Here is a 25,806-nt window from a genome sequence, read left to right as displayed (position 1 = left end):
GTGCTGGCGGCGGCGGCGTGCGTTAGACCCGCCTTTTCCTCAGCCGCCTGTCCAAGATGGCGGAATACGATCTGACTAACCGGATCGCGCATTTCTTGGACCGGCATCTGGTCTTTCCGCTCCTCGAGTTCCTCTCCGTAAAAGGGGTGAGTGAGGCGACCGTCCACTCCAGTACCGTCTGGGATTCGGGGCGAAATCTCCCCAGGAACTTCATCGAAAGCGGCAAGGCCCGCCTAAGCGGGGCCGCCCTCTGTGAGGCGCGGGTTTAGTGAAGCCAGTTGCCCTATGCGGGGCGCGGTATCTGAGGGTCGCGGGTAACGAACCCTCTTGCTGTGACCTTTCCCGCACCACGTGTGTAGATTTAACACCACACTTGTACTAAATAGCCGACTGGGCAGATCTAAGACAACATGCAATGCCCTTTACTAGGATGGGAGACCACCACGAAATCTCAAACCCGTTAGGGTGAAGTTCAGCTGTTTCCCTTCCCCTTCCAATCGATATGCTTGTACAGGTGCCCAGGAAACTAATGCAATACGCTACCTGTTATTAAGAGGTTTCTTTTGAATTTGGAGCCATTTCTGTATAATGGAAAAAATAAGGCTTTTAAAGTTTTAGAAAAGGACCGACTTGAGATCATCTCCGTCTGTGTAATGTGGAAGAAGAACTCCCGCATTCCAAATTCCTATTTTACTTAAATAGTAAAGAATTTCATAGTGAGAAGAGTCCTCTGGGTCATGTGCCTTAAACGTGGTCCTGAAGGTATTTATCACGGCTGTTGCTGTATACTGTAAATTTAAGCGATGTAAGGTGTTTTTTGTTGGAACAAACTTATCGCTTGGTTATTGAATAACTGGCCACAATCTGAAGTTCTTGGGAAGTTGAGCATATTAACACAGTTTCTAGTGTGCCTTTTATACAATGGTTTGACTGAATTTTGACAGAGAAGCAACCTGAAACTAAGGAGAACAGTGGAACAGCTTGCCTTCAAAAGTGCTGTGTGCTCTGTTGCTGGAAGCTTTTAAGAAGAGACTGGAGACAGCCACTTGTCTGGAATAGTATAGGGCAGGGGTAGGCAACCTCGGCTCTTTTATGACTCATGGACTTCAACTCCCAGAATTCCTGAGCCAGCCATGCTGGCTCAGGAATTCTGGGAGTTGAAGTCCATGAGTCATAAAAGAACCGAGGTTGCCTACCCCTGGTATAGGTCTGCTTGAGCAGGGGGTTGGACTAGGAGACCTCCAAGGTCCTTTCCAACACTGTTATTCTGTGTTATTCTGCAACAGTATTGTAGTTGGCACAGTAGACTAGTGGGTTAAGAAATTGTTCTATGAATAGGAAGATTTGAATCATTAGATCATGCTAGATTTGGAAGTAAATCCAAAACTCTTCTTGAAAGATACTTTGGACTGTCCAAAGTAACTGTTTGGTCTAGTAGTTAAGACACTTAACTATTCAGGTTAGAAACCAGGATACTATGAGTTCTAGCCCCACCTTGGTCATAAAAGCCAGTTGGATAACCTTGGTCTCAGCCCAATCCACTTCACAGCATTGTTTTTGTGGGGAAGATAGGAGGAGGAAGGAATATTATGTTTGTTTGTCACTTTATATAGTAATACAAGTGGTATAAAATGTAATAAAATGTCTGCAACTCTTTAAAGCATATGTTTCATGATCACAGGAAAAGACATGGCTGCTCTAAAAGGTTAGGGCCAGGTGCTGTGTTTGTGCCCAAGCATGCTCATTTCTGGGGAATTGGAGCTGAAATATTGCCATCCTATTATTGTAGTTTCTTAATTCAGTATGTTATAATGGATTTGCAATTATTACAGTACAGTAATAACTATACAAATCTTAGAACACTAAAACCACCAGGCTACCAATCAAATTAAAGTGACTGAATTTCCATCCTTCTCAGTTAAGACTTTTATCAAAGATTCATGTGATATGTCACTTAAATACAAAATCTAATGCATGTTTCATTCTGAGTTATTAAAGTATGTTGTTTTATTGTTAATAGAATATGCTATCAGCTGCTTTTTTTGTATTGATACATCTATGTGTAAATTTAATGTAAAGACAAATATAAAAATTTAGAATCAGAACTACGTATGAAATTACTTGTGAATCACTGCAAAAAAGTTTTCCTATAATGCTTACAGGTTTAGGCATTGTTTAACCACAAGAATATTTAATTTAATTTAATTTTATTTTATTTATATACCGCCCTTCTCCCGAAGGACTCAGGGCGGTGAACAGGGCAAATATATAAAAAATACAAAAATACAAAAGTTAAAAGAAAATTAAACATATGCCCGACTAAAAACAATAAATGCAAATATTAAAAATGACCATAAAACCCAACCCATCCCCCATCAGGCCAGGCCGGCTTGTTCAAATAAGAGTGTCTTCAGATCGCGACGGAAGGAGCGAAGGTCGGGCGCCATCTGGAGCTCAACCGGCAGCCGATTCCATAGCTCCGGGGCGCCCACAGAGAAGGACCTCCCCCTGGGGGCCACCAATCGACATTCTCTGATCGGTGGCACCCTGAGGAGGCCCTCTCTGTGGGAACGCACAGGGCGGAGGGAAGTTGATGCCGGCAGCAGGTGCTCCCTAAGGTACTCCGGACCCATGCCATATGTAATGAAATACCGTATTTTCTGGCGTATAAGACGACTGGGCATATAAGACGACTCCCTACATTTCCTGTTAAATTATAGGGTTTGGGCTATACTTGCCGTATAAGACTACCCCTCTTCCAACGCACATCAAATAAAAATTAAAAAACATCAGATTTGATTTTAATATGGTAATTTTAATTCAAATGCTTATGACATGCAGGTACTTAGTAGGAAAACTGTCACTTATAAACATAAGGCTGTTTGTCATCAAACATGTAAACATAAAACAGTGCAAATGGATTAAACAACAACAACAACAATAATAATAATAAGTTGGAAGGGACCTTGGAGGTCATCTAGTCCAACCCCTGCTCAGGCAGGAAACCCTATACCATTTCAGACAAGTGGCTGGCCAGTCTCTTAAAAACTTCCAGTGTTGGAGCATTCACCACTTCTGGAGGCAGCTTGTTCCACTGGTTAATTGTTCTAACTGTCAGGAAGTTTCTCCTTAGTTCTAGGTTGCTTCTCTCCTTGACTAGTTTCCATCCATTGCTTCTTGTCCTGCTTTCAGGTGCTTTGGAGAATAGCTTGGCTCCCTCTTCTTTGTGGCAGCCCCTGAGATATTGGATCACTGCTATCATGTCACCCCTCACCCTTCTCTTCGTTAAGCTACACATACCCAATTCCAGCAACCGTTCCCTATTTTCCTAATTCACTTTTTCACTTTTCCTAATTCACTCTAAAGCTTTCCCTGCGCAGAACCTTAAGTAACACCAGCTGCCTGCAATTAGTGCAGGTTCGCATCCCACCAGGCTCAAGGTTGACTCAGCTTTCCATCCTTCCGAGGTAGGTAAAATGAGGACCCAGATTGTTGGGAGCAATAAGCTGACTTTGTAATAATGCTGCTGGGTGGGGGGGGGGGGTGAAAGCCCTAATAAGCAGACATATACATAGAATGAAGGCTATTGCTAAGCACATTGATTTGTGCTTTAAATTGTAAACCGCCCTGAGTCTTTGGAGAAGGGTGGGATATAAATGGGATTTTTTTAAAAAAAGACCAAATGTGAGATCCGCTACAGGTTTTCCAGCCAGCCCGCCCAGTTCCTGAGTCAAATGTGTCCTTAGAGCTAAGCATCTGCTCTGACTGCTACATTCCCCACCTGCCTTTCAAGTTGGGATAGAGCAGACAGCTGCTCTTCAACTTTAGAGGGAAAGAAGCCCAGACCCCAGCCTGTAAAAAATCACAGACTGCAGCTTCTTCTCCAATTGGTCCCGCTTTCCCTGCACAGACTAAATGGGAGATCCGCTCCAGGTTTTCCAGCCAGCCCTGTCCCTAAAGTTTCAGCACCCGGCGTATAAGACAACCCCTGACTTTTGAGAAGATTTTCATGGGTTAAAAAGTCGTCTTATACGTCGGAAAATACGGTAGCTCTTTCCCCTGGAGTTGTGAATTTCCAATGTGAGGCCATGACAGCTTGCTTTCTTTAGTCTGAGAGCTAATATAAGGACAGTATACACCAGGCATGTCAAACTCGCGACGTCACGTGACGTCGCACGACGTATCGGAAATTTTTCCCATTGCCGAAAATGGGATGGGCGCGGTTTCTCCGTGACGCTCCGGCCCGCGGGCCGGCAGTTTGACACCCCTGATATACACTAATAAATTGTAAAAGGTAAAGGTTCCCCCGCACATGTGTGCTAGTCGTTTCCAACTCTAGCGGCCGATGCTCATCTCTGTTTCAAAGCCGAAGAGCCAGCTCTTGTCCGAGGACGTCTCTGTGGTCATGTGACCGGCATGACTAGACGCCAAAGGTGCACGGAACGCTGTTACCTTCCCACCGTAGTAGTCCCTATTTTTCTAGTTGCATTTTTACATGCTTTCGAACTGCTAGGTTGGCAGAAGCTGGGACGAGTAACAGGCGCTCACTCTGCTACGCGGCACTCGGGATTCGACCCGCCAAACTGCCGACCTTCTGATCGACAAGCTCAGCGTCCTAACCCACTGAGCCACCGCGTCCCTAATAAATTGTAATATTCCCTAAATTTGTCCACCAAAATATGATTAGTACTTGTTTTTGGATACAACTTATATCCTATATGTTTAATTGAAACTGTATAGATTACATGTGATATGGTAATATATTAAATTTATATACCATTTCAACAATTCAGGAAGGTTCACAACTATCAAAGAAATTGTACAATAAAATCTATTTTAAAAAGATAAAATATCAAGCATGATGAAGTGAGGGGACTTGCTCTACATAATAATAATAATTTTGAAAATAATTCTTTTGATAACAATCATAATGGATGACTTGAAACTAGTGAGTTAAACTGAAAGCATGAAGTTAATTGCTCAGGTTTCTTGATTTTATAAATAAGATTAGAGAATTTTGCAAATCATGCCAGCTAGTAATTGCATGTGGTATCAGAATGAGTTCTGTACTAATGGTTTTTGATAACTGTCAAGAGTCTAGTTTTACTAATATCAGATGTTGCTTCTTTATGTAATGTGATAGGGATGCACATAAACTAACACTACAGCATTGTGGCATCACAACACAAGCCCTGTTTCTTTTTTACTTGAGTCACAGTGTTGTATACTTGTCCCAAAGGGGTAGAGCTTGTAACATTGCTTTCAGCATTCTGGCAAAAGCAACAGCTATGGATACTGCCAAGAACAGGGGTCGGCAACCTCGGCTCTTTTATGACTCGTGGACTTCAATTCCCAGAATTCCTGAGCCAGCTATGCTTGTAACATTGCTGGCTCAGGAATTCTGGGAGTTGAAGTCCACGAGTCATAAAAGAGCCGAGGTTGCCCACCCCTGGCCTAGAGTGATGAACCTGAGATGAGCAGCCATATAAATTGAAATAATAAAAATTAAATAAAGAAAACTGGCTAGATCCAGTGTTAAATTAATATATTTTTATTTGCTCTATGTGATTTCTAAATTCTTCTTAATGTCTCAAATCTTTAAACTTATAAAACAGATTCATGGTATCTAAATAACAGCTGGCTCACTGTTAAACTCATTGGACAAAAGGTTACAAAACTAAAGAATGGTGTGTTTAAAGAAACCTGAAATTAAAAGAAAACATAGGAATTCTTTCACACGTATTATTTTTCCAGATATACGATGAAAAGGAACTACTGCAAGGAAAACTGGATCTTCTTGATGACACCAACATGGTGGACTTTGCTATGGATGTCTACAGAAATCTATACTCTGATGATATTCCACAGGGTATGTGATTTGCTTTTAAACAGAACTGTTGCAAAATCTGTAATCAGTCTTCACAGTTAAATGAATAAAATTCATTAAAATCTTGTAAACTTACAATTAAAAGGTGTAGAAGAAATATTCTGTAAATTTTCCATTCTACAAATTTTCTTATTTATGTATTCATCTGCATTTCCATAATCTCTGTGTACCTCCAATTGGGTACAGGTAGTCCTTGATTTACCACAACCAGTTTCTGCTAATACTAAAGGAACTTAAAAAAAACAAAAACAAAAAACTTTGGCTCAGTCTCTCAGATTGCGGTAATTCATGATTAACCCGGAAAACCAAGTTTTCAAATTATGTTTTTCTAAAGGAAATACAGTAATAGTTCTTTTCTTGAAATGAGGTGTTGCATTTTACCAAGCCCAAATAATAAAGTTACATCAAGCTTGTATACAATATATCTAATTTGATGTTAAATGGTAACATACATCTATAATCTATAAAATTTAGACGTTTATATTTTTAGTAAATTGAAAGTAGTTGTGAATGATGGAATTCATAGTATTATATATGTATGCTTAGAATTAGAATGTGAATAAATGACCCACTATATTTTTTATTTAGCCTTACGTGAGAAGAGAAACACAGTAGTTGCACAGTTACAGTTGCTTCAGGAAGAAATGGATCCAATTGTTAAGATGTTTGAAGACAAAGAAACCACACTTCAAATGCAGTCCACCAGGTAGTATTTCTACACATGGTTTTCTTTTGTTACACAAATCATGAAATGCTTCAAAATGTGCTGCTTTCCTTCAGTTAAATCTTTTTTCTGTGAGTAAGCAAAGTGAGTCGCACTTAATTGAGCAAGGATTTTTAGTAAATATGCTTAAAGCTTTGGATTAAATTTAAATTTAGACAGCTAGCTTGGTATAGTGATTAGAGTGCTGGCCTAAAAATCAGAAAATTGAATTCTGGTTCTCCCTTAGGCATGAAAGCCAGCTGGGTGACTTTGGCTCATTCAATCTCTCTCAGCCCAACCCATTTGAAAGTGTGTTGTGGAGAAAAAGAGGAGGAACAAGGAAAACTAGGCATTTTCACCAGGTTGAATTTTTTATAGAGTAATAATGGAGGGCTAAAATCCAAATCACTAAAATATTTCTGATTATAAACAAAATAAGAAATAATGTTCAGCAGATTTTATTTAAATTATGAGATTGATTTAAAGATACACAAGCAATGAAACTATAAGCTTGTATTTTTCTTTTGTCCCTTAAGAGGAAAGTAGCTAAGATGAATGCACGTTAAGTATTCTTTCAGGAAAATAAAAAGGGGGAAAGACTAAAAATAAGATTGTTCCTATTGTGTTTTTTCTCCACTACAAGCATATGATTTTTTGTTAAGAACAAAGCCAGGGGAGATAGAAAATAGGATCAACATTTTCCTATTCCCTATGCATTGCCTTCAAATCCAATTTGATTATATGCTGTCAAAATATGATTAATTGTGGTTTGTTGCATGGGTCAGTTCATCATAGTTGAGTGTTAAGCAAGGCCACACTTGTTTTAAAGGAATAGACTCATCCATTAAAGGTGTGGAATGAATTAACTTTTAGAAACACTTATTTATTTTAAAAGATTCTTATCATAGCCAATTATAGCTTCATTGTTAATTTTTATTTATTACAGGGATGGTCGGGTGCTATTTGACTACTTAGCTGAGAAGCACGGAGTATGTATTTACTATTAAATCTGTAAAACTAAGTTAAACTTGTCTTGTTTTGTAAATGCAGCTTGTGAATCTCAATAAAAAAGGAACAAATATTAAATTTAATACTGATATTAAATATTCCTATTGTGATTACTTGTTATAAATTTAAAATTAAATTTAGAAATTAAGTTATTTTTGATATGGCATATAATGCGTATTTTTTAAATTCTCCCAAATTATGATTAGAAAGTATTGAAACAATTGCTTTCTGTGCAGGCTGTAGAACTAATCAGTATTCTGAAATAAAATAATAATAAAAAAAATCAGAATACAAAATAAAGAAACAAATTCCTGTCTTCCATTCCAGAGATAATCTTCTAAATCTCTATCATTAATCCAATTTATTCACTTAAGGTATTCAGGATTATTCTTGTAAATCCTTTAAACTCAGTGGAAAACCACTTTCCAGGCAACTTTTTAAAGACTACAATTTGCAAAAAGTACAGACAGCTTGTTTGAATTCACTTCAAACATTAGTAAATAAGGATAAGTAGGTAAAGCAAAATAAAATGCCCTCTTCCGATAACAGAGCATGGATAATTCTCAGATTGAATTATTACCCTAATTTACTGTGCCCTGTTTTCATCCATTTTGAACCAAACAAGGAAAGCTAAGAGACTTGGGAGTTTTAATGCAGGAAAACTCGGTCAGTATGTTTTGTTCATTTTAAGGAAAATAAATTAGATCCCAGCCTAGTTGTTTCATAAAGTTCTTTTTTGCTGACTAAATAACTCATTGATTGTAAGTGTAATTATGTTTCTTTCTGGATTTTGTATAGTTAAAGCTCATTTCTATACTTAGTATTTTAGTATTCCAGTATGTGGCCTATATGTGCAGCTTAATAAGATGATTAGTCATATTAAATGTAAGAGAAGTATAACAATTTTGAACATTTTTCTGTGTAAAAAAATCATGCTTAATAAAGCATAAAATGTATTTGGGAGAATCTAGGCTAGCTCATTCATACAAACTCAGTACACATAGTCTTGGATGTACATCCAAAATTGGGACTGGAATTTCAGTCGCTAAGCAATGTAGCTATTAAGCAAGCCAAGTCACCAGACCATTTTATTTGGATGTTAAGCAAATCACATCGTTAAATGAATCCGGCTTCCCCAATTGACTTTGCTTTTCGGAAGTTAGCTGAGTCTGCAAGACACTGTAACTGCCGGCTTGGGTCTGGGATATCTGAGGGAACACCTGCTGCTGGCATCAAGTTCCCTTCGTCCTGTGCGCTCCCACAGGGAGGGCCTTCTCAGGGTGCCGGCGGCAAAGGATTGCCGGCGGGCGACACCCAGGGGGAGGGCCTTCTCTGTGGGCGCGCCTGCCCTTTGGAACCAGCTATCCGTAGAGCTCAGGACTGCCCCTGATTTTCGTTCGTTCCACCGGGACCTGAAGACCTGCCTTTTTGAGCTTTCCGGCCAGGACTGAGAATTTTTAATTTTTAACTTATTGTAATTGGGTTTTTTAATCAGAGTTATAGGGGTTTTAGATTTTCAATTAAAGATAATTTAATCTATTTTAATTGTTATTAACTTTTGTATTTTAATATTGTTTTAATTGCCTTGTGAACCACCCTGGGTCCTACGGGAGAAGGGCGGTATATAAGTTCAATAAATAATAATAATAATAATAATAATAATAATAATAATAATAATAATAATAATAATAATAAATAATAATAATAATAATAATAATAATAATAATAATAATAATAATAATAATAATAATAAAAAATAAAATTCAAGCCAGTTGTCAAGTGCCCAAATTAGTATCATGTGACCACAGTAGGGGTGTGATGGTTGTAATTTCAAGGGCAGGTCATTTTTTTTTAAGGCTTGTCAAACTTTGAAATGTCTTTAAATGATTGTAAGTCAGGAACTGCTTGCAATAGGTTTCTGTGTTCAGTCTGAAGTAACAGGACACTGTGATGTGATATTGTCATTGTTTTGCCATTGTATATTGGGCTTTGTATTTGGGATTTTATTCCTGTAAGCTGCCTGGAGTCACCATGAGGAAGTTGGGTGGTCATAAATTTCCTAAACAAACAAAAAATACCCAATTATAAATTTTTAAAGAAATTTTAAAACTTAAATATTAACCTTTTCTTGATGTTTATTTTTTATGTTTTACAGTTTAGGCAAGAATATCTAGATAGTCTTTATAGATTCGCAAAATTCCAGTATAAATGCGGTAATTATACAGCAGCATCAGAATATCTATACTTGTTTAGAGTATTGGTAAGTATCTTTATATTATGCTTTAAAATTATGGTACAACTTTCAACTAGATCTTCTAAGTAGTGGGTGTATAATATTAAATTGTACATGGACTGCACTTTAATTTAGGAAATAATTCATATGGGAATGTCTATTTTTGAGAGGATATTGTCATTTTACATATTACAGAAGTTTTTATTTCACTTTCTAACTTTAGGTGGCTTATATTTCTAAACGCTCAAAAGTACAGTTAGCATCAGTAAAGTTTGTCAAATGTTTGCAACTTTTAGCTTCTGAGAACCATAAAAATATCTTCAGGTCTGCATGTTTAATTCTTAAGAGCAGTCTGGAAATTTTGTATTTCTGACTTGCCTGAACAGAAATACTACATTTGCTTTAAATAGAACAATTTCTATAGTTAACTGCCTAAAATTTTAAGCTTTAGGAAATTTGATGGTTATTTTAAAATTGTCTTGTTATAGTTAAAAGTCAGCACTGACTTGATGGCTGATATCAGTATGAGTTGCTTACCAAATACATATACCTAAGGGTTGTGCATGTTCGCATTTGGTTCCACAAAGGTTTTCAGAGAACATAGAGCTAACTTTTTAAAGCAGATTGCATTTTTTCCTGGGATTGTGTGATTGCAGTATCATCATGTTGAACTGCTCAGACTCTAAGCCAGGGGTGTCAAACTCAATTTCATTGAGGGCCGCATCAGCATTGCGGTTACCCTCAGGGGGCCTGGTGGTTATGGCCAGGGTGGGCGTGGTCTACTGGGTGGGCGTGGCTAGAGTACGTATGGCCTACTGGGTGGGCATGGCCAGCTCTACATCGTTCGCATCAAGGGTGCCTATGGGGGCCTGGGCAGGAGTGGGACAGATTTGAGGGTCTCTGGCAGAAGGAGGGTCTCTAGGCCAGGGCCAAGGCACTGTTTCCAGGATGGCTTCGCGGGCCGCATGAAACCACTTTGCGGGCCGGATCCGGCCCCCGGGCCTTGTGTTTGACATGTCTGCTCTAAGCAATTATGCAAACAAGAAATAAAGTTCAGTTGTGTGTGCTTATTATATCTGTTCTTCAGGAATATCTCTGTAGATTGTTTGATACATTTTGTTCTGTGATAGTATGTATAACAAAATTTGGTTTAAATAACATGGCAATACCTGTGGTGATGTTCCTCCTTTCCTAGAGGGACCTATCTACTCCTAGCAGTGTCCATGCCCCCCGCCCATCTCAGAAATGCCAACTTCCTGACTTGCAAATAACTATGATTTTTAATATGAAGAAAACTAAAAACATAGGTGTCCATCTTTTTAGTGGGGATTTATGAATGTGGGTTATTGATTTATTGATTTATTTCTGGTTTTCATTTGTTTACTTTTCTAGGACAGTAAACTCAAGTTTATTGGATCTTAGTTTTAGCAGACTTTGGATTCAACAAGTTTCTGTTCATAACTGCCTACAATTAACTGATAAAACTCGTATTGGAAATAATGTGGAAGATTTATTTCAATTTCTGTTATATGTACGGAAATGACCTTAATAGATGAAAATGGTGTTAATAATGCAAATAACATCTTTGGATATTTAATGGGTGTTTAATAGTAATGGGCACAGTACACAAAAAGATCCAAAGGTTTACTGTATGACCTATTGTTTTAATGGGAGTTTTGATGGGAGCTTCCCGATATTCCCGTGTAACACCTCTTCTCTGTGAGCTACATTGGCTTCCGGTTGCCCGGACTATCTAAGGGAACACCTGCTGCCGGCATCATCTTCCCATTGTCCTGTGTGCCCCCACTGTGTTTTGACTTGAATCCTGCCTTGGAAATGCTGGATTTTTTTTTGCCTTGTCAGCTTTCTTGTGGATTTAAGTTTGCCTGATGGATTTATTTTGTTTGAGAAACTTTCCAGTGCTTTGTGGAGTCTCTGGCCATTGCTCTGTGGACTAACATTGGTCTCCTCGTGTTCATGGCTGGACTTAATGGGGACAGTGCTGGGATTTTTGGTGAAGGGAATTGCTGGGGAATATTAATAAACTCACTAAACCACAGTTACCTTTGTATGTGAATGAGTGGGGCAGCACAGTTGTTTATAGATAAAGTGAGATTAATAAAGAGTACCACTGAGTTTAGCAGTTGCTGTTGATAATTTGTTTGAGTGTTTTGGAAATCATTTAACTCCTGTAGTGGAGTGTGTGTGTGTGTGTGTGTGTGTGGAAAATCCAGATATTAAAACTAATCTTGCATAACCTGTCGTAAAACAGGCTGTGTGCAGTGCCAAATAATGCTATATGGAGGTATGTCAAAACAGCAAAATTTGTCATTAAAGATCTTGTAAGCAGTTCGAAAGCACGTAAAAATGCAAGTAGAAAAATAGGGACCACTCCGGTGGGAAGGTAACAGCGTTCCGTGCGCCTTTGGCGTCTAGTCATGCCGGCCACATGACCACGGAGACGTCCTTGGACAAGCGCTGGCTCTTCGGCTTTGAAACGGAGATGAGCACCGGCCCCTAGAGTCGGAAACGACTAGCACGCATGTGCGGGGGAACCTTTACCTTTACCTTAATCTTATAGCGGGGAAAATAGCATTATGTACACGCATTTAAACATGGATGGACAGATGATTCGCCTAGTAGATGATTCCACTAAAGGACATCTATTACAAAATTTCTGAAGTCGATCTGTATCAATTTTTTTTATGTCCGGATACAATATTTAGTCTGTTGAAGAAAGATTTAACTGTTTTTGCTTGAATATCAAAGTTTATGAAAAAATACTGCTTAGAATAGAGGTTTAAGCATTGGATAGTGCTTTTTCTTTTTTACTGTATTATTTCACATCAGTATTATTTGAATTAGTAATGTTCTAGTAAACTCAAATTTTATATGCATTTCTTCATTCTAAGACATGATGTTATTTATAGTCTAACATGGAAGTTGCATGCTTTTTTCCAGCACTTTTTTAAAAAAGTTAGAGAAAATGTAATTGATCAGAAATGTGTACTTACAAGGATCAAAGTGTACTTACTTTCTGAATGATGCTGCATTAAACTCTGTTATCTTTATTCAAAATGAGAAACATAAGTAGAATATTACAAGTGCCATTATATTACATCTTGGTTGAAAATTTATAATGATCCAATCAGTTAAATAGTTAGCGGCCTGTTTTCCTGTCTAGATTTTCTTCATTCTGATTAGGAAATATTTTCAGTAGAGTTGAGGTTTTACTAGTTAAGCTTTAAACCCTTTTAAATTACTGCGCGAAACCCCAAACTAAACTGAAGTATTGTTAATGAAAAGATCATTATTGCTTGAATTGAAAATCCTGTGCAGAAGCTGTGGTTGCCAATTCTCCAGGCTTTCCTGTTGTTTTAATCTCCAGCTGAATCTCCTTGGAAATGCCTACTGCTGATTGTTTCCTTGAAAATCAAAACTGATTTGCTAAATGAAACACAGCCCATTTTCCCCAAATTGTGGAGCAAGTATGTCGATGGCATATTCTCTCTCTGCTGGTGCCAGCAAGTCTCTAATCAGAATGTTTGACCTAGAGAAATATTAAATTATTGTGGTTATTGTAATTGGATTCACTTATTTAAAACAGGTTCCATCAACAGATAGAAATGCTTTGAGCTCACTCTGGGGAAAGCTGGCATCTGGAATTCTGATGCAGGACTGGGATGCTGCCATGGAAGACCTTACAAGGTTGAAAGAGACAATTGATAATAGTGTGAGTTTGTTTTTGTTTGCTTCACCACATAACAAAGGTGGGGGAAGACACCTACTGGATGTTGACATATTTAATACCAACCCATGTTTCCCTCAGATATATTTTTGTGACTATGCTCTTCAAAGTCTTTTTCAGAGAATGTTTTCAGGTTTTTGCATGCCTGGAAAATGAGCTCAGTCAGTTAATTATTGATGGCCCACTCTTAGCTGAAAGAAGGTTGGAATTCTGCTTTCAGAATTTCAGGACTAGCTCAAGTAGCTAGTTACCAGGAGGGTCCAAAAGTGTAAAAGAAGTATTCATAATAATGCTTTCTGTTCCCATATTGCTTTCGTACTTGGAGCAGTATTGTAATTTTTTTTATTTACTTAGCATACCCATATGAGTTGTATAGGTAATAAACTGCTGTTATAGGTGGAAATAGAAGATAGTGCCAGAAAAGAGATTATAATATATATTAACTATATATAAACTCAGTTGAATCCTTCAAAATAGACAAGTATTTTAGAGTTGAACAGGCAAAGAGCAAGTATAATTAGTAAATCATACAGAATAAAGAATAGGAACAGGATAAAATATATTTTATCTTTAACATATTATCCTTTCACACTTTCAGAATAAATTACAAATTATAATCTGATTATAAATCAGAACATATTTCATGGTTGCCTTCTATTCCTTTTGGAGCATGTTAAGCAAAAAGAATAGATCTTAAATTTCCTCTTAAAACTTCAGGTCCATCAACAAGCTATAAATATATATTTTTCAAGGTGGTAGAATAAAACACTTCTTTAAAATGGAACATTTCCCCCCTTTTTAAAAAAAACTAAAGTTAATGCCTAGGAACTTTGAATACAAAGTTATTTTAGTTTAAATCAAGGATGTGGGCTATTTTTGGTAGATATTTCCAAATATACATTTTTGAAGATAACAGCTGAACTTTGTTGTCTTTACCAACCTATCTTTTTAATTATTAATTGTAGCTACGTATGGTATATGCTTTTATATGAATTCCAGGTTTGTTTTGTAATCACATAATTGCACTTCACTAAAATTTTTGAATTGGTTTCAGCACTGCAGCCAAGCCCTCATAAATTTTTCTTCTCTTCCTCCTGCCATATATGTCCCTGAGGACAGTACTAGCCCTAGTAGTGTATTCTGTATCTCTCTGCACTCTGGCACACTACTTGTTTCATCCAAGCTGACCATCTGTATGTACTGCAAATAGCCCAGGCATTAGCACCAGAAATCTAATATTTGAATCATTATCTTTGCTATACCTCACCAATGACAGAATGCAGAGAGATGTTATTGATTTTTTCTTGGCACTGAGGATGCTGATACAACCTCTAACACATTTCTGGAAAATTTCTCAGTGTTCTTGACAAACCCTCTTTTAAAAAAAAACAAACTTACAGAGAAACAAACCAAAACAGCCTGAAATTAAGCACTTCTGGGAGCAGAAGACATATGTTAAAGGTGAAAATGGATGCTGTTTGGCTTCCAGAGGCATCTCCCATTTCAAACGTTAATGTTTTTGCTGATGTGGGAGCTACTCAAAAGTACACCGTGTAAAATCTGCCATTTTATCACCAAATTTCAGCAGCACAATCTTATGTTAGAGACCTACAAATGGAGTCATGCAAAGTCACTTATGACTTGTTCACTCCTGCCCTTAATAAACTAATGGGAAAAAGGGCTCTTGCAATGTCTACTTGGTATTGGTTTATTTTATAAATTACATGGCTGCACATCTCGTATACATGACTCTGGGCATCTAACAAAAAATAAAAACATTAAAAACAATCAAAATATTAAAAACATCAATAGCATAATATAGCAGCCAGGAACATTTATAACATGTTACATTTAATTCAGCCATAGAATGTGCTCTCATATACTGCCAGAACCTCTGCCTGTAAGGCAAAGCCAAGTTTTTAATGCTTTGTGAAAGGTCAGCAGGGTCAGAAGAAGTGTAATCTCAGGGGGATGATATTCCGGAGTCTCTTTTCCTTGGTCCCACCAAAAGGAACTCTATGGTGGAAAGAAGAGACTACGTCCTTACTTGCCAGGAAATAGGTAGACACCCCTGTGCTGGTTTTGTTGCATAATGCAGAGTAGGGAAAGTAAAGCAGCAATAGTCTGTCCTTACAATGAGGAGTATATAGTACGTGAACAAAAGAATTTTAACTTGCAGCAATGTTCATAACTTGCTTTTTGTCACAATTTTAACATTAAAGGTGAAACATAAATCAATTTGTTGCTTGCATTTTCTTCAATTGGAACATATTGCTTGGTACTGCAGCTGTGGGAATAAGCTGCAGAAAAATAATTTGCCATTCAATTGCTTTGTGCCATAGGTAGATAGCAAGTTGTACAACTAGTCTGTTTTAGGCATCTTAGTGAAATGAATTTAAGATTGTGATGTCTTTCTATCATAATTTGAAATGGAGGAAGAAAGAAGCTAAAACTTTAATTGGTGGTAAAAAAAAAGCTGCTCTTTACTCCTTTGTCTTCTCTGCACCGATGTGGAAGAGGGAGGGGTCAAAAGAGGTCCTAGTTTGGAGTCATTGAGCACGATCTCCTCCAAAATCCATGAAGCCTTATCTGGTGTTCCCGGGGAAGGCAAACAATTTGGTGAGAGTCTTGTAACATGGGTGATGAGCAATAAAGTTATAGCCTCAGGCTCTTCATGGGTGGTTCTGGCTGCTTGTGCCTGACAACTATCTTGTTGCTCCCAGAGCAGCTTTTCTGGAGCATTGGAGTACACTCCTGAACAGCATGGGATCAGACGCAGGGAACTGTTAAGAACAGCAACTGAATACTCTGTCTTAAGAAAAAAAAATTGAGTCCTTAGCTTCCAGATCTCAAAACACAACACGCTTTAGTAGTTAAATAATTCTAATTTTGGAAATCTCTTTTTCAGTCCGTCAGCTCTCCTCTCCAGGCTCTTCAGCAGAGAACATGGCTAATTCACTGGTCCCTCTTTGTTTTCTTCAACCATATTAAAGGCAGAGATAACATCATCGATCTCTTCCTATATCAGCCTCAGTGAGTTGCATTGAACTTACAGACAACATGGATATAGAAGTTATTCCACACCTGAGCATATTAAAAGATTTAATCAGAATATTTAAGAGTTACTGTATCTTTCTCGGGATTGTCTAGATCAGGGGTCCCCAACCCCTGGTCCATGGACCACTACCAGGCTGCGGCATGCCAAAAACCGGTCCGCACAAACAAGCAAAGCCCCATCTGCGGGATGCAGGCAGCACACAAAAACCATGCATCCTCTAGTCAATGGAAAAACCTCTCTCCATGGAACTGATCCCTGGTGCCCAAAAGGTTGGGGACCTCTGGTTTAGATCATGCAGGAAAAAAGTATTTGGCTAAATAATTTTCAATAAATTTAGTTCTCAAGTCTGAAGTTCAGTTCAAAATGTTATAGAGTAACCAGTGTTCATGCTTGTTGAGGATTCTGAAAGTTGTAATCCAATTCATCTGGAGAACATCAGGCATTGGGGAGCATGTAAAGAAGAATGTGCACTTACAACATTTGACTTGATTATGGTATATTCTTGCAGTAAAAGGTGCTATAAGATATGCATATTTTAAAAATAATTTACACGCACTTACATGAACACAGCCCCTCTCTGCTATTTATAAAGCAGCCCATCTTTTTTCTGGCTTCTGGGCAACCTTGAAAAAGCTGTTGATGATGATGATGCTGTAAAGGCGGTGACTCTTAATACAACTCTTAAACTAGCCATATTTTTTTCAGGCTCTTTTAGAAGCCCTGAAAAAAGTTTAATGACTAGCAGATATGTACTATGTTGGGCAATTCCAAAAAGCTATTTCTGAATCATTTTTACGTTTTCTATAAGCCTGTGGCCATGATTATTTTTTTAAGAGGAGAGTAGCTTTTTTATTTTTAAAAAATTGCATCATTAGTTTAGCATAGGTTATAGATATATTTAATGTCTCTTACCAGAGGATTTTTAGTAATAGCAACCCCAGGGGACTTCCAAGAGATGCACAAAATTCAATTTGGGGCCACAGGGTTGTCAACAGCAATTTTATAAAACGATTTGTTCTCTTGAGTATGTCAGAAGGATTGAGTTTATACAACAGACTACGCCAAAACAAAGCAAACTTAATTATTGCTTAGCATATCAAGAAACTGTACTAATAGTTATAAAAGTAGTTCCATAGTAAGGGACACTTAACTATTATTGCTGCTACTAATATTAGTAAGGAACACTGGCTCATAGAATATTAGTAAATATATGTAGGTTCATGCTGAATACATATTTGAATGCCTTTTGTCAAGAAACAGTTCTTTGTTGATGAGCAAAATTGGTTAAATCTATGCCAACTTTGAAAGCTGTTAACAAAGCATTTCATGGACACTTCTTTTAAAAATAGATGGAATTAGCAATTGATCTTTATCTTTTAACTTAAAGCTTTTTGCAATAATGTGATGTAGGGATCAGTAAAGAAATATTGCAGGTGAAAAACCTTTTAGTAGCATCTGGTGTAAACACAGAAGATCATTTCTCCTCTGCTTTGGTTACTGAAACTATTACATTTAAAGCTATCAATGATTTTAAGGAACTCAGGCTATCAATTTCATTGAAATTGGGTAGTGATGTAAGTGTTTCATGAGGTAATGCACTGATTCACTGCCATTGCACTGTTCCAAGGGCATATGATTCATCATAAGTTGTGGCCATTATATCCAAACAATATGTATGATTTCATTTCTAGATTGAAACATACTCAGTTACTGCCTTCCAGATAGTTATAGTAAATTATTATTATTGTATGGAAATATTTGAGTCATTCTTCTATCTGTAACTTTGTTTTGCACAATGGCACTGAGCTCATATTTTCTGCCATAATTCATTGGCATAATTCGTTATTAAAACTAGTGCACACTTTGTAGGCTTTTTTGTAGGGTTTTGAATGGAAATGCAACTTTCTTTAAAATTGTCCCAGTACTGTTATGTGTGCTCCATTTTAATTATTTTACCATGGATACATCTTTAGGTCCATAAAAAGTTTTAAGGTGGATTTGAAGTACAATTTTCTGATCATTACTTTAAAAAAATTGTTTCAGAGACTCAATATGTCTGCTCAGTGCTTGCTTATTTAATCTCTAAATAGCCTTTGGCTACCATAAATATGTAAATAAATGTTGGGATTTTTCTGGGTTCATAATGAATAATTGCATTCTCTAATACTTTGTTTTTTCAGATATATTAATGCAATTCAGACAATGTGCCCACATATTCTTCGATACCTGACTACAGCTGTGATAACAAACAAAGATGTTAGAAAAAGAAGGCAGGTATTGAAAGACTTAGTCAAGGTTATTCAGCAGGTAAGGAATATGTACATTTTTACAATTATTGTGGGTTGGTCAAGATTTGTTCTAAGTTACCTTAACAAAAAATAAAATTTGGGTTTTCTGTGCTATAGGCAAATAAAAAGTCTTCTTCAGTGTAGTTTTAATCAAAGGGACCTCTACATTTACAACATTTGTATTAAAGATAATGCATTAATTTTACTGATTTTTCATTGATGCATGCCCTTTAAAAATGCATTTAGGTGCATACATTTTAGACAGGTGAACTAAAAGGTGGAAGCCAAAGGAGCCATTTAATGTGTTCCTGAGTCAGCTGACTCAGGAATTCTGGGAGTTGAAGTTCATGAGTCATAAAAGAGCCGAGGTTGCCTACTCCTGTCCTAAGAGGAACACCTCTGCCTTAATTCAGTTAAATTAGCCCTGTCTTATGTTATCATGATTTGTTTCAGTTTACATTCACCTAGCACCAACTGGTTGACCATTACCTCCAGATATATATCCATATAATTCCTGTCATTCCTACAAATGTTTATAGATGTGCTGCATGGTAAATGATGGGTATTGTGATCAAATACATCGAGAGGGGACATTAGGTCACAAAAGATTAATGTGCCATATTTTTATAGTAAGAAATACTAGATGATGATGGATGATGATAATGATGAAGAAGAATTAATACATTGCAATGACTCTGGATGGTTTGCAAATTTCAAAACAAGTAACGGTACAAAAACAGAAAACAAAAGTAGAGATCTTTTTTTCCTATCTAAGTTGAACACAGCATGTTCTCTTGCTATTGATACCAAACCATTCTTTAAATATTTAGAAGCTAGGTAAGTGATGTTAGTATGGAAAACCACTGCAAAATAATCATTTTATTTACTTACTTACTTACTTACTTACTTACTTATACAACAATATAAAAAAATCATGGAACAAGGCATTGAAAACCACTTAGGTATGGTTTCCAGGAAACATACTTAGAAAAAAAGTCCATGAAGTTACCAGATTTGAACAGTTAAATTCATTATAAAGATAACATTGTCAGCTGTCCAGAATCATGAATAGGCAACCAAAGAAATAATTGAAATAATGAATAAACAATATATTTGAAAAAGAAATGTGTGATCTTAATTGAGAGGTGTATAATTTAAAGAGCACAATGCAAGCCTTTTTGTGTTACGAATTTATAGCAAACCTCACTATAAATGTTTATAAGGACAATGATTCATATTTAAGGTCATTTTTTAAATGGCCATTTTACTTTAGCAGTACTTTAAAACTGATTTACTTGCTTTGCTCTGACTTCTGTTGCTATAAATCATATGGGCATTGAGTATTTACATATGTACTTACTATATTGTACAACTACTCTTAAAATGTACAGGAATCTTACACCTACAAGGATCCAATAACTGAATTTGTAGAATGTTTGTATGTGAATGTTGACTTTGATGGAGCTCAAAAAAAGCTGAGAGAATGTGAATTGGTAAGAACCTTTTAAAAATTATTTTAACATTTAAAAGCCAGTAAATATACCCTAATTATATTTTCTTTGGATGTAGATACATATTTGAAGAGTTGTGGAAAATGACAAACAGCAGTAACAATTTGAGGTCATTGAAATGGGGGATTTTAAAAAAGGATTTACAAAATTTATCCTGTAAAAAAAGAGCACAAAGTTTTAAGTGGTTAAATTCTGAAACCAAGTCAGGTAGCTGTCTTTATTTAAAGTTGAGGTTAATGCAGTATGTTTACAATGTTAAATTGCTTTATCCAAAACTATGTGAATAGATATCTCTGAAGCTCAGTAGCATAGTGCTTACAATCCTTTATCAGAAGTCAAGGAGAATATGCTACAATATGGTTTAATTACCCTATAGAATTCATTTTAAGTTTTGGGTTTTGCATCTTGGAGGGACATTGTCATTTAAAGGAATTACTTGCTTGCAACTAATCCATATAATCTTGGTTTCCCCCATTGCTCTGCTCATGTCTTAACAGGTTCTTGTGAATGACTTCTTTTTGGTGGCTTGTCTTGAAGACTTCATTGAGAACGCACGACTCTTTGTGTTTGAGACTTTCTGTCGGATCCACCAATGTATCAGCATAAAGTAAGGAAATGTGAAGTACATTAGAAATGTTAATTTCTAACATCAGATAAATATCAGATAAATATTGCGGAGATACTTAATTAGTAGCTGAACTATCAAAAAGGAAAAATAGGTATACTCAAATAATCAAATGATTGTAGATTAAAAAAATATAATTTGTGTTTTATATGTGATCTAAACTTTAAATTCCACATAGCTTATTACTATCTGGCAGAAATAGAGCATTTTCCCTCAGGTACCAAATATTGTGGAATTCTGCATTCCTGTATAAAAGAGAAAATTGTGAAAGCAAAGACATTCTTTGAACATAAGTATCATAATTATAATGAAAGTATATACGTAAGGTCAGTAGATGCTACAGTCCCTGAAGCATTTCTTTTGAGTTGTGATTGTCACAGACAACACTGTGATTATTTTTATGGGAGGGCAGTTTGATATTCCAGAAACAGTTTGGACTACACACACAAACCTTTTACATAACCTTGTTGGCTGGATTGCTCCGAGCTGATGCCCAAAACATGACAAGCACCAGATTACTTAATCCTGGTCTATGCTATCTTTTGTCCAGAAAGTATATGGACAAGGATAACTTACTCATACATAAGTGAATATAATGGCTTAAATGTAGCATGTGCAAAAACTGGGGAGGCTGATGATTTTGTATAACTTAAGACCAAATGTGTCATTTTGTGATCACTAGTGCATTCTGCACTGAATTGAACTAAGAGATTTAATTTGCTGTGTTGGTTAAAGACACCACACTAGAATCTGAAGACCTTGAATGTTTGTCCTGTCTTAGGCATAAAGCCAGTTGGGTCATTTGGAGCCAGTTATGTTCTCATACCAAGGAAGAAAAAAAACAAGATTACAGATTTAGTAAGCTGAAGTATTTTAAGATAGCCAGAAAGGCAATATGTAACACTTGAATTGAAGGTAGATAGAGATTGCACTGGGGAAACTATTAAAGTAGAGATTCTAGTATTGCCTATTGGCCATGTTTCAGATAAGCTGGAAGCTTACAAAAATAACCTTTATAATTCTCAAATTAATAGAAAACTAAATAAAATGCTAAGAATTTGTTAGAAAGCCACAGAAATGTCATCTGCATAAAGTATGTTAACAGGATGTCTATGGAGATTCTCAATCATCCAGGTCATGGTTGTCTCAAAGATGCTTTTACAGGAGGCAACTGGACTTTCTTGTTGTTGTTTTTTGTTTTTTTTTTTTTAAGACATTTCGCTTCTCATCCAAGAAGCTTCTCCAGCTCTGACCACATGGTGGGGAATGGAAGGATTTATATTCCTTGCAGACAGCTGGTCATGTCTGCAAGGAATATAAATCCTTCCATTGCCCACCGTCTGGTCAGAGCTGGAGAAGCTTCTTGAATGAGAAGCGAAACGTCTTCAAAGAAAAACAAAAAAGTCCAGTTGCCTCCTGTAAAAAGCACCTTTGGGACAACTAACAGGACAACAAATGCTATTTCAAATTACAGAGAACAAGATATTGGAATAAGTTTAGTCATGAAGGGACATCTTTGTAAATCTGGCCCAGTAGTTAAAAGCCTTCTTTTGATATTCTTAGGTCTCGGAACAAGTGATCTGTTAAAGCACATGAAAGAGATTTCTAATGCTTTATTGCTTGAATTAATACAAAACCTTCCTTAGAGCAATTATTTCACCAGAAGCAAGATGGATATTCAGCAGATTTGTTATAGTTATGTGTTATTTGACTATTGGCTAAAACTGTCTGGTCATTCTATTAAAACAAATTCCTTCACCTCTCACGAATATTTTTAAAAAATACATGTGTGTGTGTACACACACATTTACATTAGCTGTACAACTCCAGTGGAGTCTGGGTGACAAGTATATAGTCTACAGGATAACATCTAATTTGGTTTCACTAAGTATAAGATCCATAAGTTACCTGGTTTCTCTAAAAATGTGGATAGACCAAATTGGACTGCCTTAAGATAAATTGGATGGTCAACAAGATAGGCTTGTTAAGTTAGAAAATAATAACTGCTTGTTTTTATGACTACCTTGCTGTTTATTTTTCATAGTTTACTGTAGATTTTAAAGTATCCTATTAAAGATCTGCAAACAAATAACAACTCTCCTTTAAGATATAGCTGATAGATCACTTTTCTTTATGGTACATTTAGAAATTTTAAATTATATTTAAAAGTATAATTTAAGTTTTAATCTTTAGATTTTCTGGGAAACTGAAGTTTGGTACAAGGGAACTTTGCCTTTCCGTGTTTCCATCTTCTCTGGTTGATGTTGGGTCAGGATTCAAAACCAAACTGGCAACAATGTAGGAATTGTGAAATAGAGTATTTAGCTGTTCAGCATAAATCACTATGATTCCAACTCAGGAAGTAGTACAAAAATCAAAATAAGAATTAGATACTATATTTTTATTTCTCTTTCTTCAGCATGTTGGCAGATAAATTAAATATGACACCTGAAGAAGCTGAGCGATGGATTGTGAACTTAATCCGAAATGCAAGGCTAGATGCCAAAATAGATTCAAAATTGGTAGGTTCCATGTAACACTGTAATCTGACTTAAAATGAATTCTTAAAACTCATTAGTTACTAGAACACAAAGAGTTACTTGTAGTTTTTACTCTCTTTATGTATATTTGATTCTGAGATGATTAGTATATGGTACCATCCTAAGATGAATATGTACTTAAGGCTTTGGATGATTATGACAGTACTGTGTACTTCATATCTTTTTTGTAAAAATACAAAAAAGTGTTGTCTCCATAAAAGAAATTAGCCATTAACTAAGTATCTCAAAAAGTTTGTTGCGAAACTTTGACAACAAAGTAACGATGCTTGGGATATATATATATATATCCAGAGAGAGAGAGAGAGAGAGAGAGAGAGAGAGAGAGAGAGAGAGAGAGAGAGAGAGAGAGAGAGAGAGATTGGTTTTGGGGAAAGAAGTCTGAAATGAGAGCTGATTGCCATTAGGAGACTGCCCCTTTGATTCCCAGTTTTTTTATTTTTTAATGAATGTATGGTCTTATGTTCTAAAGGAAGCCAGATACAAGATAAAATAAAGTAAGTAATAATACATTTGGGGACAAGGAGTCAAGGTGGAGGTGAATGCTAAAATTTATTGATCTAGGTCCTGTCACAATGTTTTTTTTCCTAAATTGAGAAATCATCTGGCTATACTTAGAACATTTGAGTGAAAATTACTGATAAGTACCGGAACATTTAAGGTATGATGTACTAATTTATAAAGAATAGCTTAGGTATTAATTTCTATCCATGAAAATCTATAAACCCTCCAGTTTTGAATGTGTATGAGTATTCAGCCTGTAATATCTTTGTGAAGTATTGTAATAAGTATATGGAATTTTTTTAAGGGCCATGTGGTTATGGGGAACAATGCAGTATCTCCTTATCAGCAAGTGATTGAAAAAACCAAAAGCTTGTCCTTCCGGAGTCAGATGCTAGCTATGAATATTGAGAAAAAACTAAACCAAGGCAGCAGGGCTGAGGTAAGCAGATATTTTAGTGTCTTTTTAAAACAATATTGAATGCAAAAAAGGAAGACAGTCTATAAGAAGAAAGTTGGTCCAATTATCATCTTCAGTAATTCAAAGACATATAAATACATATTTCAAAAAGGTCAGGTGAAGAATTAAATTGATACAAGCAAAATAAGGAAGATAGGTGGAACTAATAGCTCTGAGTTTAAAAGGCAAAAAGTGCACATTGCAAAGGAATTTTGTCTTTCTTTTTTACATCTACTTTATGGGATTCATGGTTGCCTTCCTTTTGGAAAAATGTATCTTTTGATACACAAAGTCAACATGCTCTATAGCTGTGCTTATACTTGTTTCATTAATTAGGAATGAAAAACACTGTTTTATAATTTTTATTTTATTTTTTTTTAAAGGCACCTAACTGGGCTACTCAAGATTCCAGCTTCTACTGAAATATTTCTAAAAGCAAAAGAAAACTTTCATTTGATAAAGATTCCAATTATGTGCTGTTTTGAAAAGGTGATATGTGAAGTTTGCAGTACATATTAATCATAATAAAACTGGCTACTTTTAATTGCTTGGCTATCTTTAATTGAATTTGTGAACAGGTTTTATTCAGGTCAGCAAAAATAGTTATTTTTTGAAAGCTTAAAAAAACTAAATTGAAATGTAAAAGAATTACTTAAATTTCAACTGTGAAAAGCCCCTTGTGATATTTTTTTTAAATACAACACTGCTAATAGAGTATATTACAAACTTTATCCACTTCAACTTAAAATGGTACCCGTACTTTCAGTCAAGAAACAGTCTTGCCTCAGAGATAATCTGGTAGACGTTTCACAAAAAATAAAAATAAATCAAGGCTGATACAAGCCCTGAATGAGTCTATAGCCAAAAATAGGTTGCAATATTCATTTTTATTCAGGCTACCATCTCTTTGGCTACTTTGGAAAAAAAATAAATGGAGAGAGTAACAGATGTAATAAATGGCAACTTTATTTAGCTGGCTCTTCTCAGAATAGGGCAAGATTGGAGGACAAAGTTTCCATACAGAGGAGTCTGTCTCGGTGCCAGCCGTGCTTAGTGAGCAAGCACCAATTTTAATAATTTAATGTAATTTTAATAATTTAAAAATTTTAATACCAAATTTTTTCTATAAGCAAAACTTATGTAAAGATTTTGTCTATGGCAATTTGTAATTTGGTTTCATGAGAAAAATTAGGTCTTTTTTTTAGGTCATTAAAATATATGTTGTA

At 36.1% G+C, this 25,806-nt stretch overlaps 1 protein-coding gene across 1 annotated transcript; it reads left to right on the top strand.

The window, feature by feature from the left end:
- Positions 1-25,806, top strand: EIF3E (eukaryotic translation initiation factor 3 subunit E). The gene is made up of 13 exons (XM_083361243.1): positions 1-146; positions 5,755-5,869; positions 6,476-6,593; positions 7,537-7,579; positions 9,754-9,858; positions 13,439-13,564; positions 16,488-16,612; positions 18,818-18,944; positions 20,317-20,418; positions 20,934-21,043; positions 23,481-23,583; positions 24,428-24,562; positions 24,964-25,806. The coding sequence occupies exons 1-13, from the start codon at positions 57-59 to the stop codon at positions 25,000-25,002; spliced, it is 1,338 nt and encodes a 445-aa protein (XP_083217369.1). The 5' UTR covers positions 1-56; the 3' UTR covers positions 25,003-25,806.

This window comes from Vipera ursinii (genome assembly GCF_947247035.1).
Source record: "Vipera ursinii genome assembly, chromosome: 3".
Taxonomy (NCBI): Eukaryota; Metazoa; Chordata; class Lepidosauria; order Squamata; family Viperidae; genus Vipera; species Vipera ursinii.
This window is presented reverse-complemented; position numbering and strand designations above follow the sequence as displayed.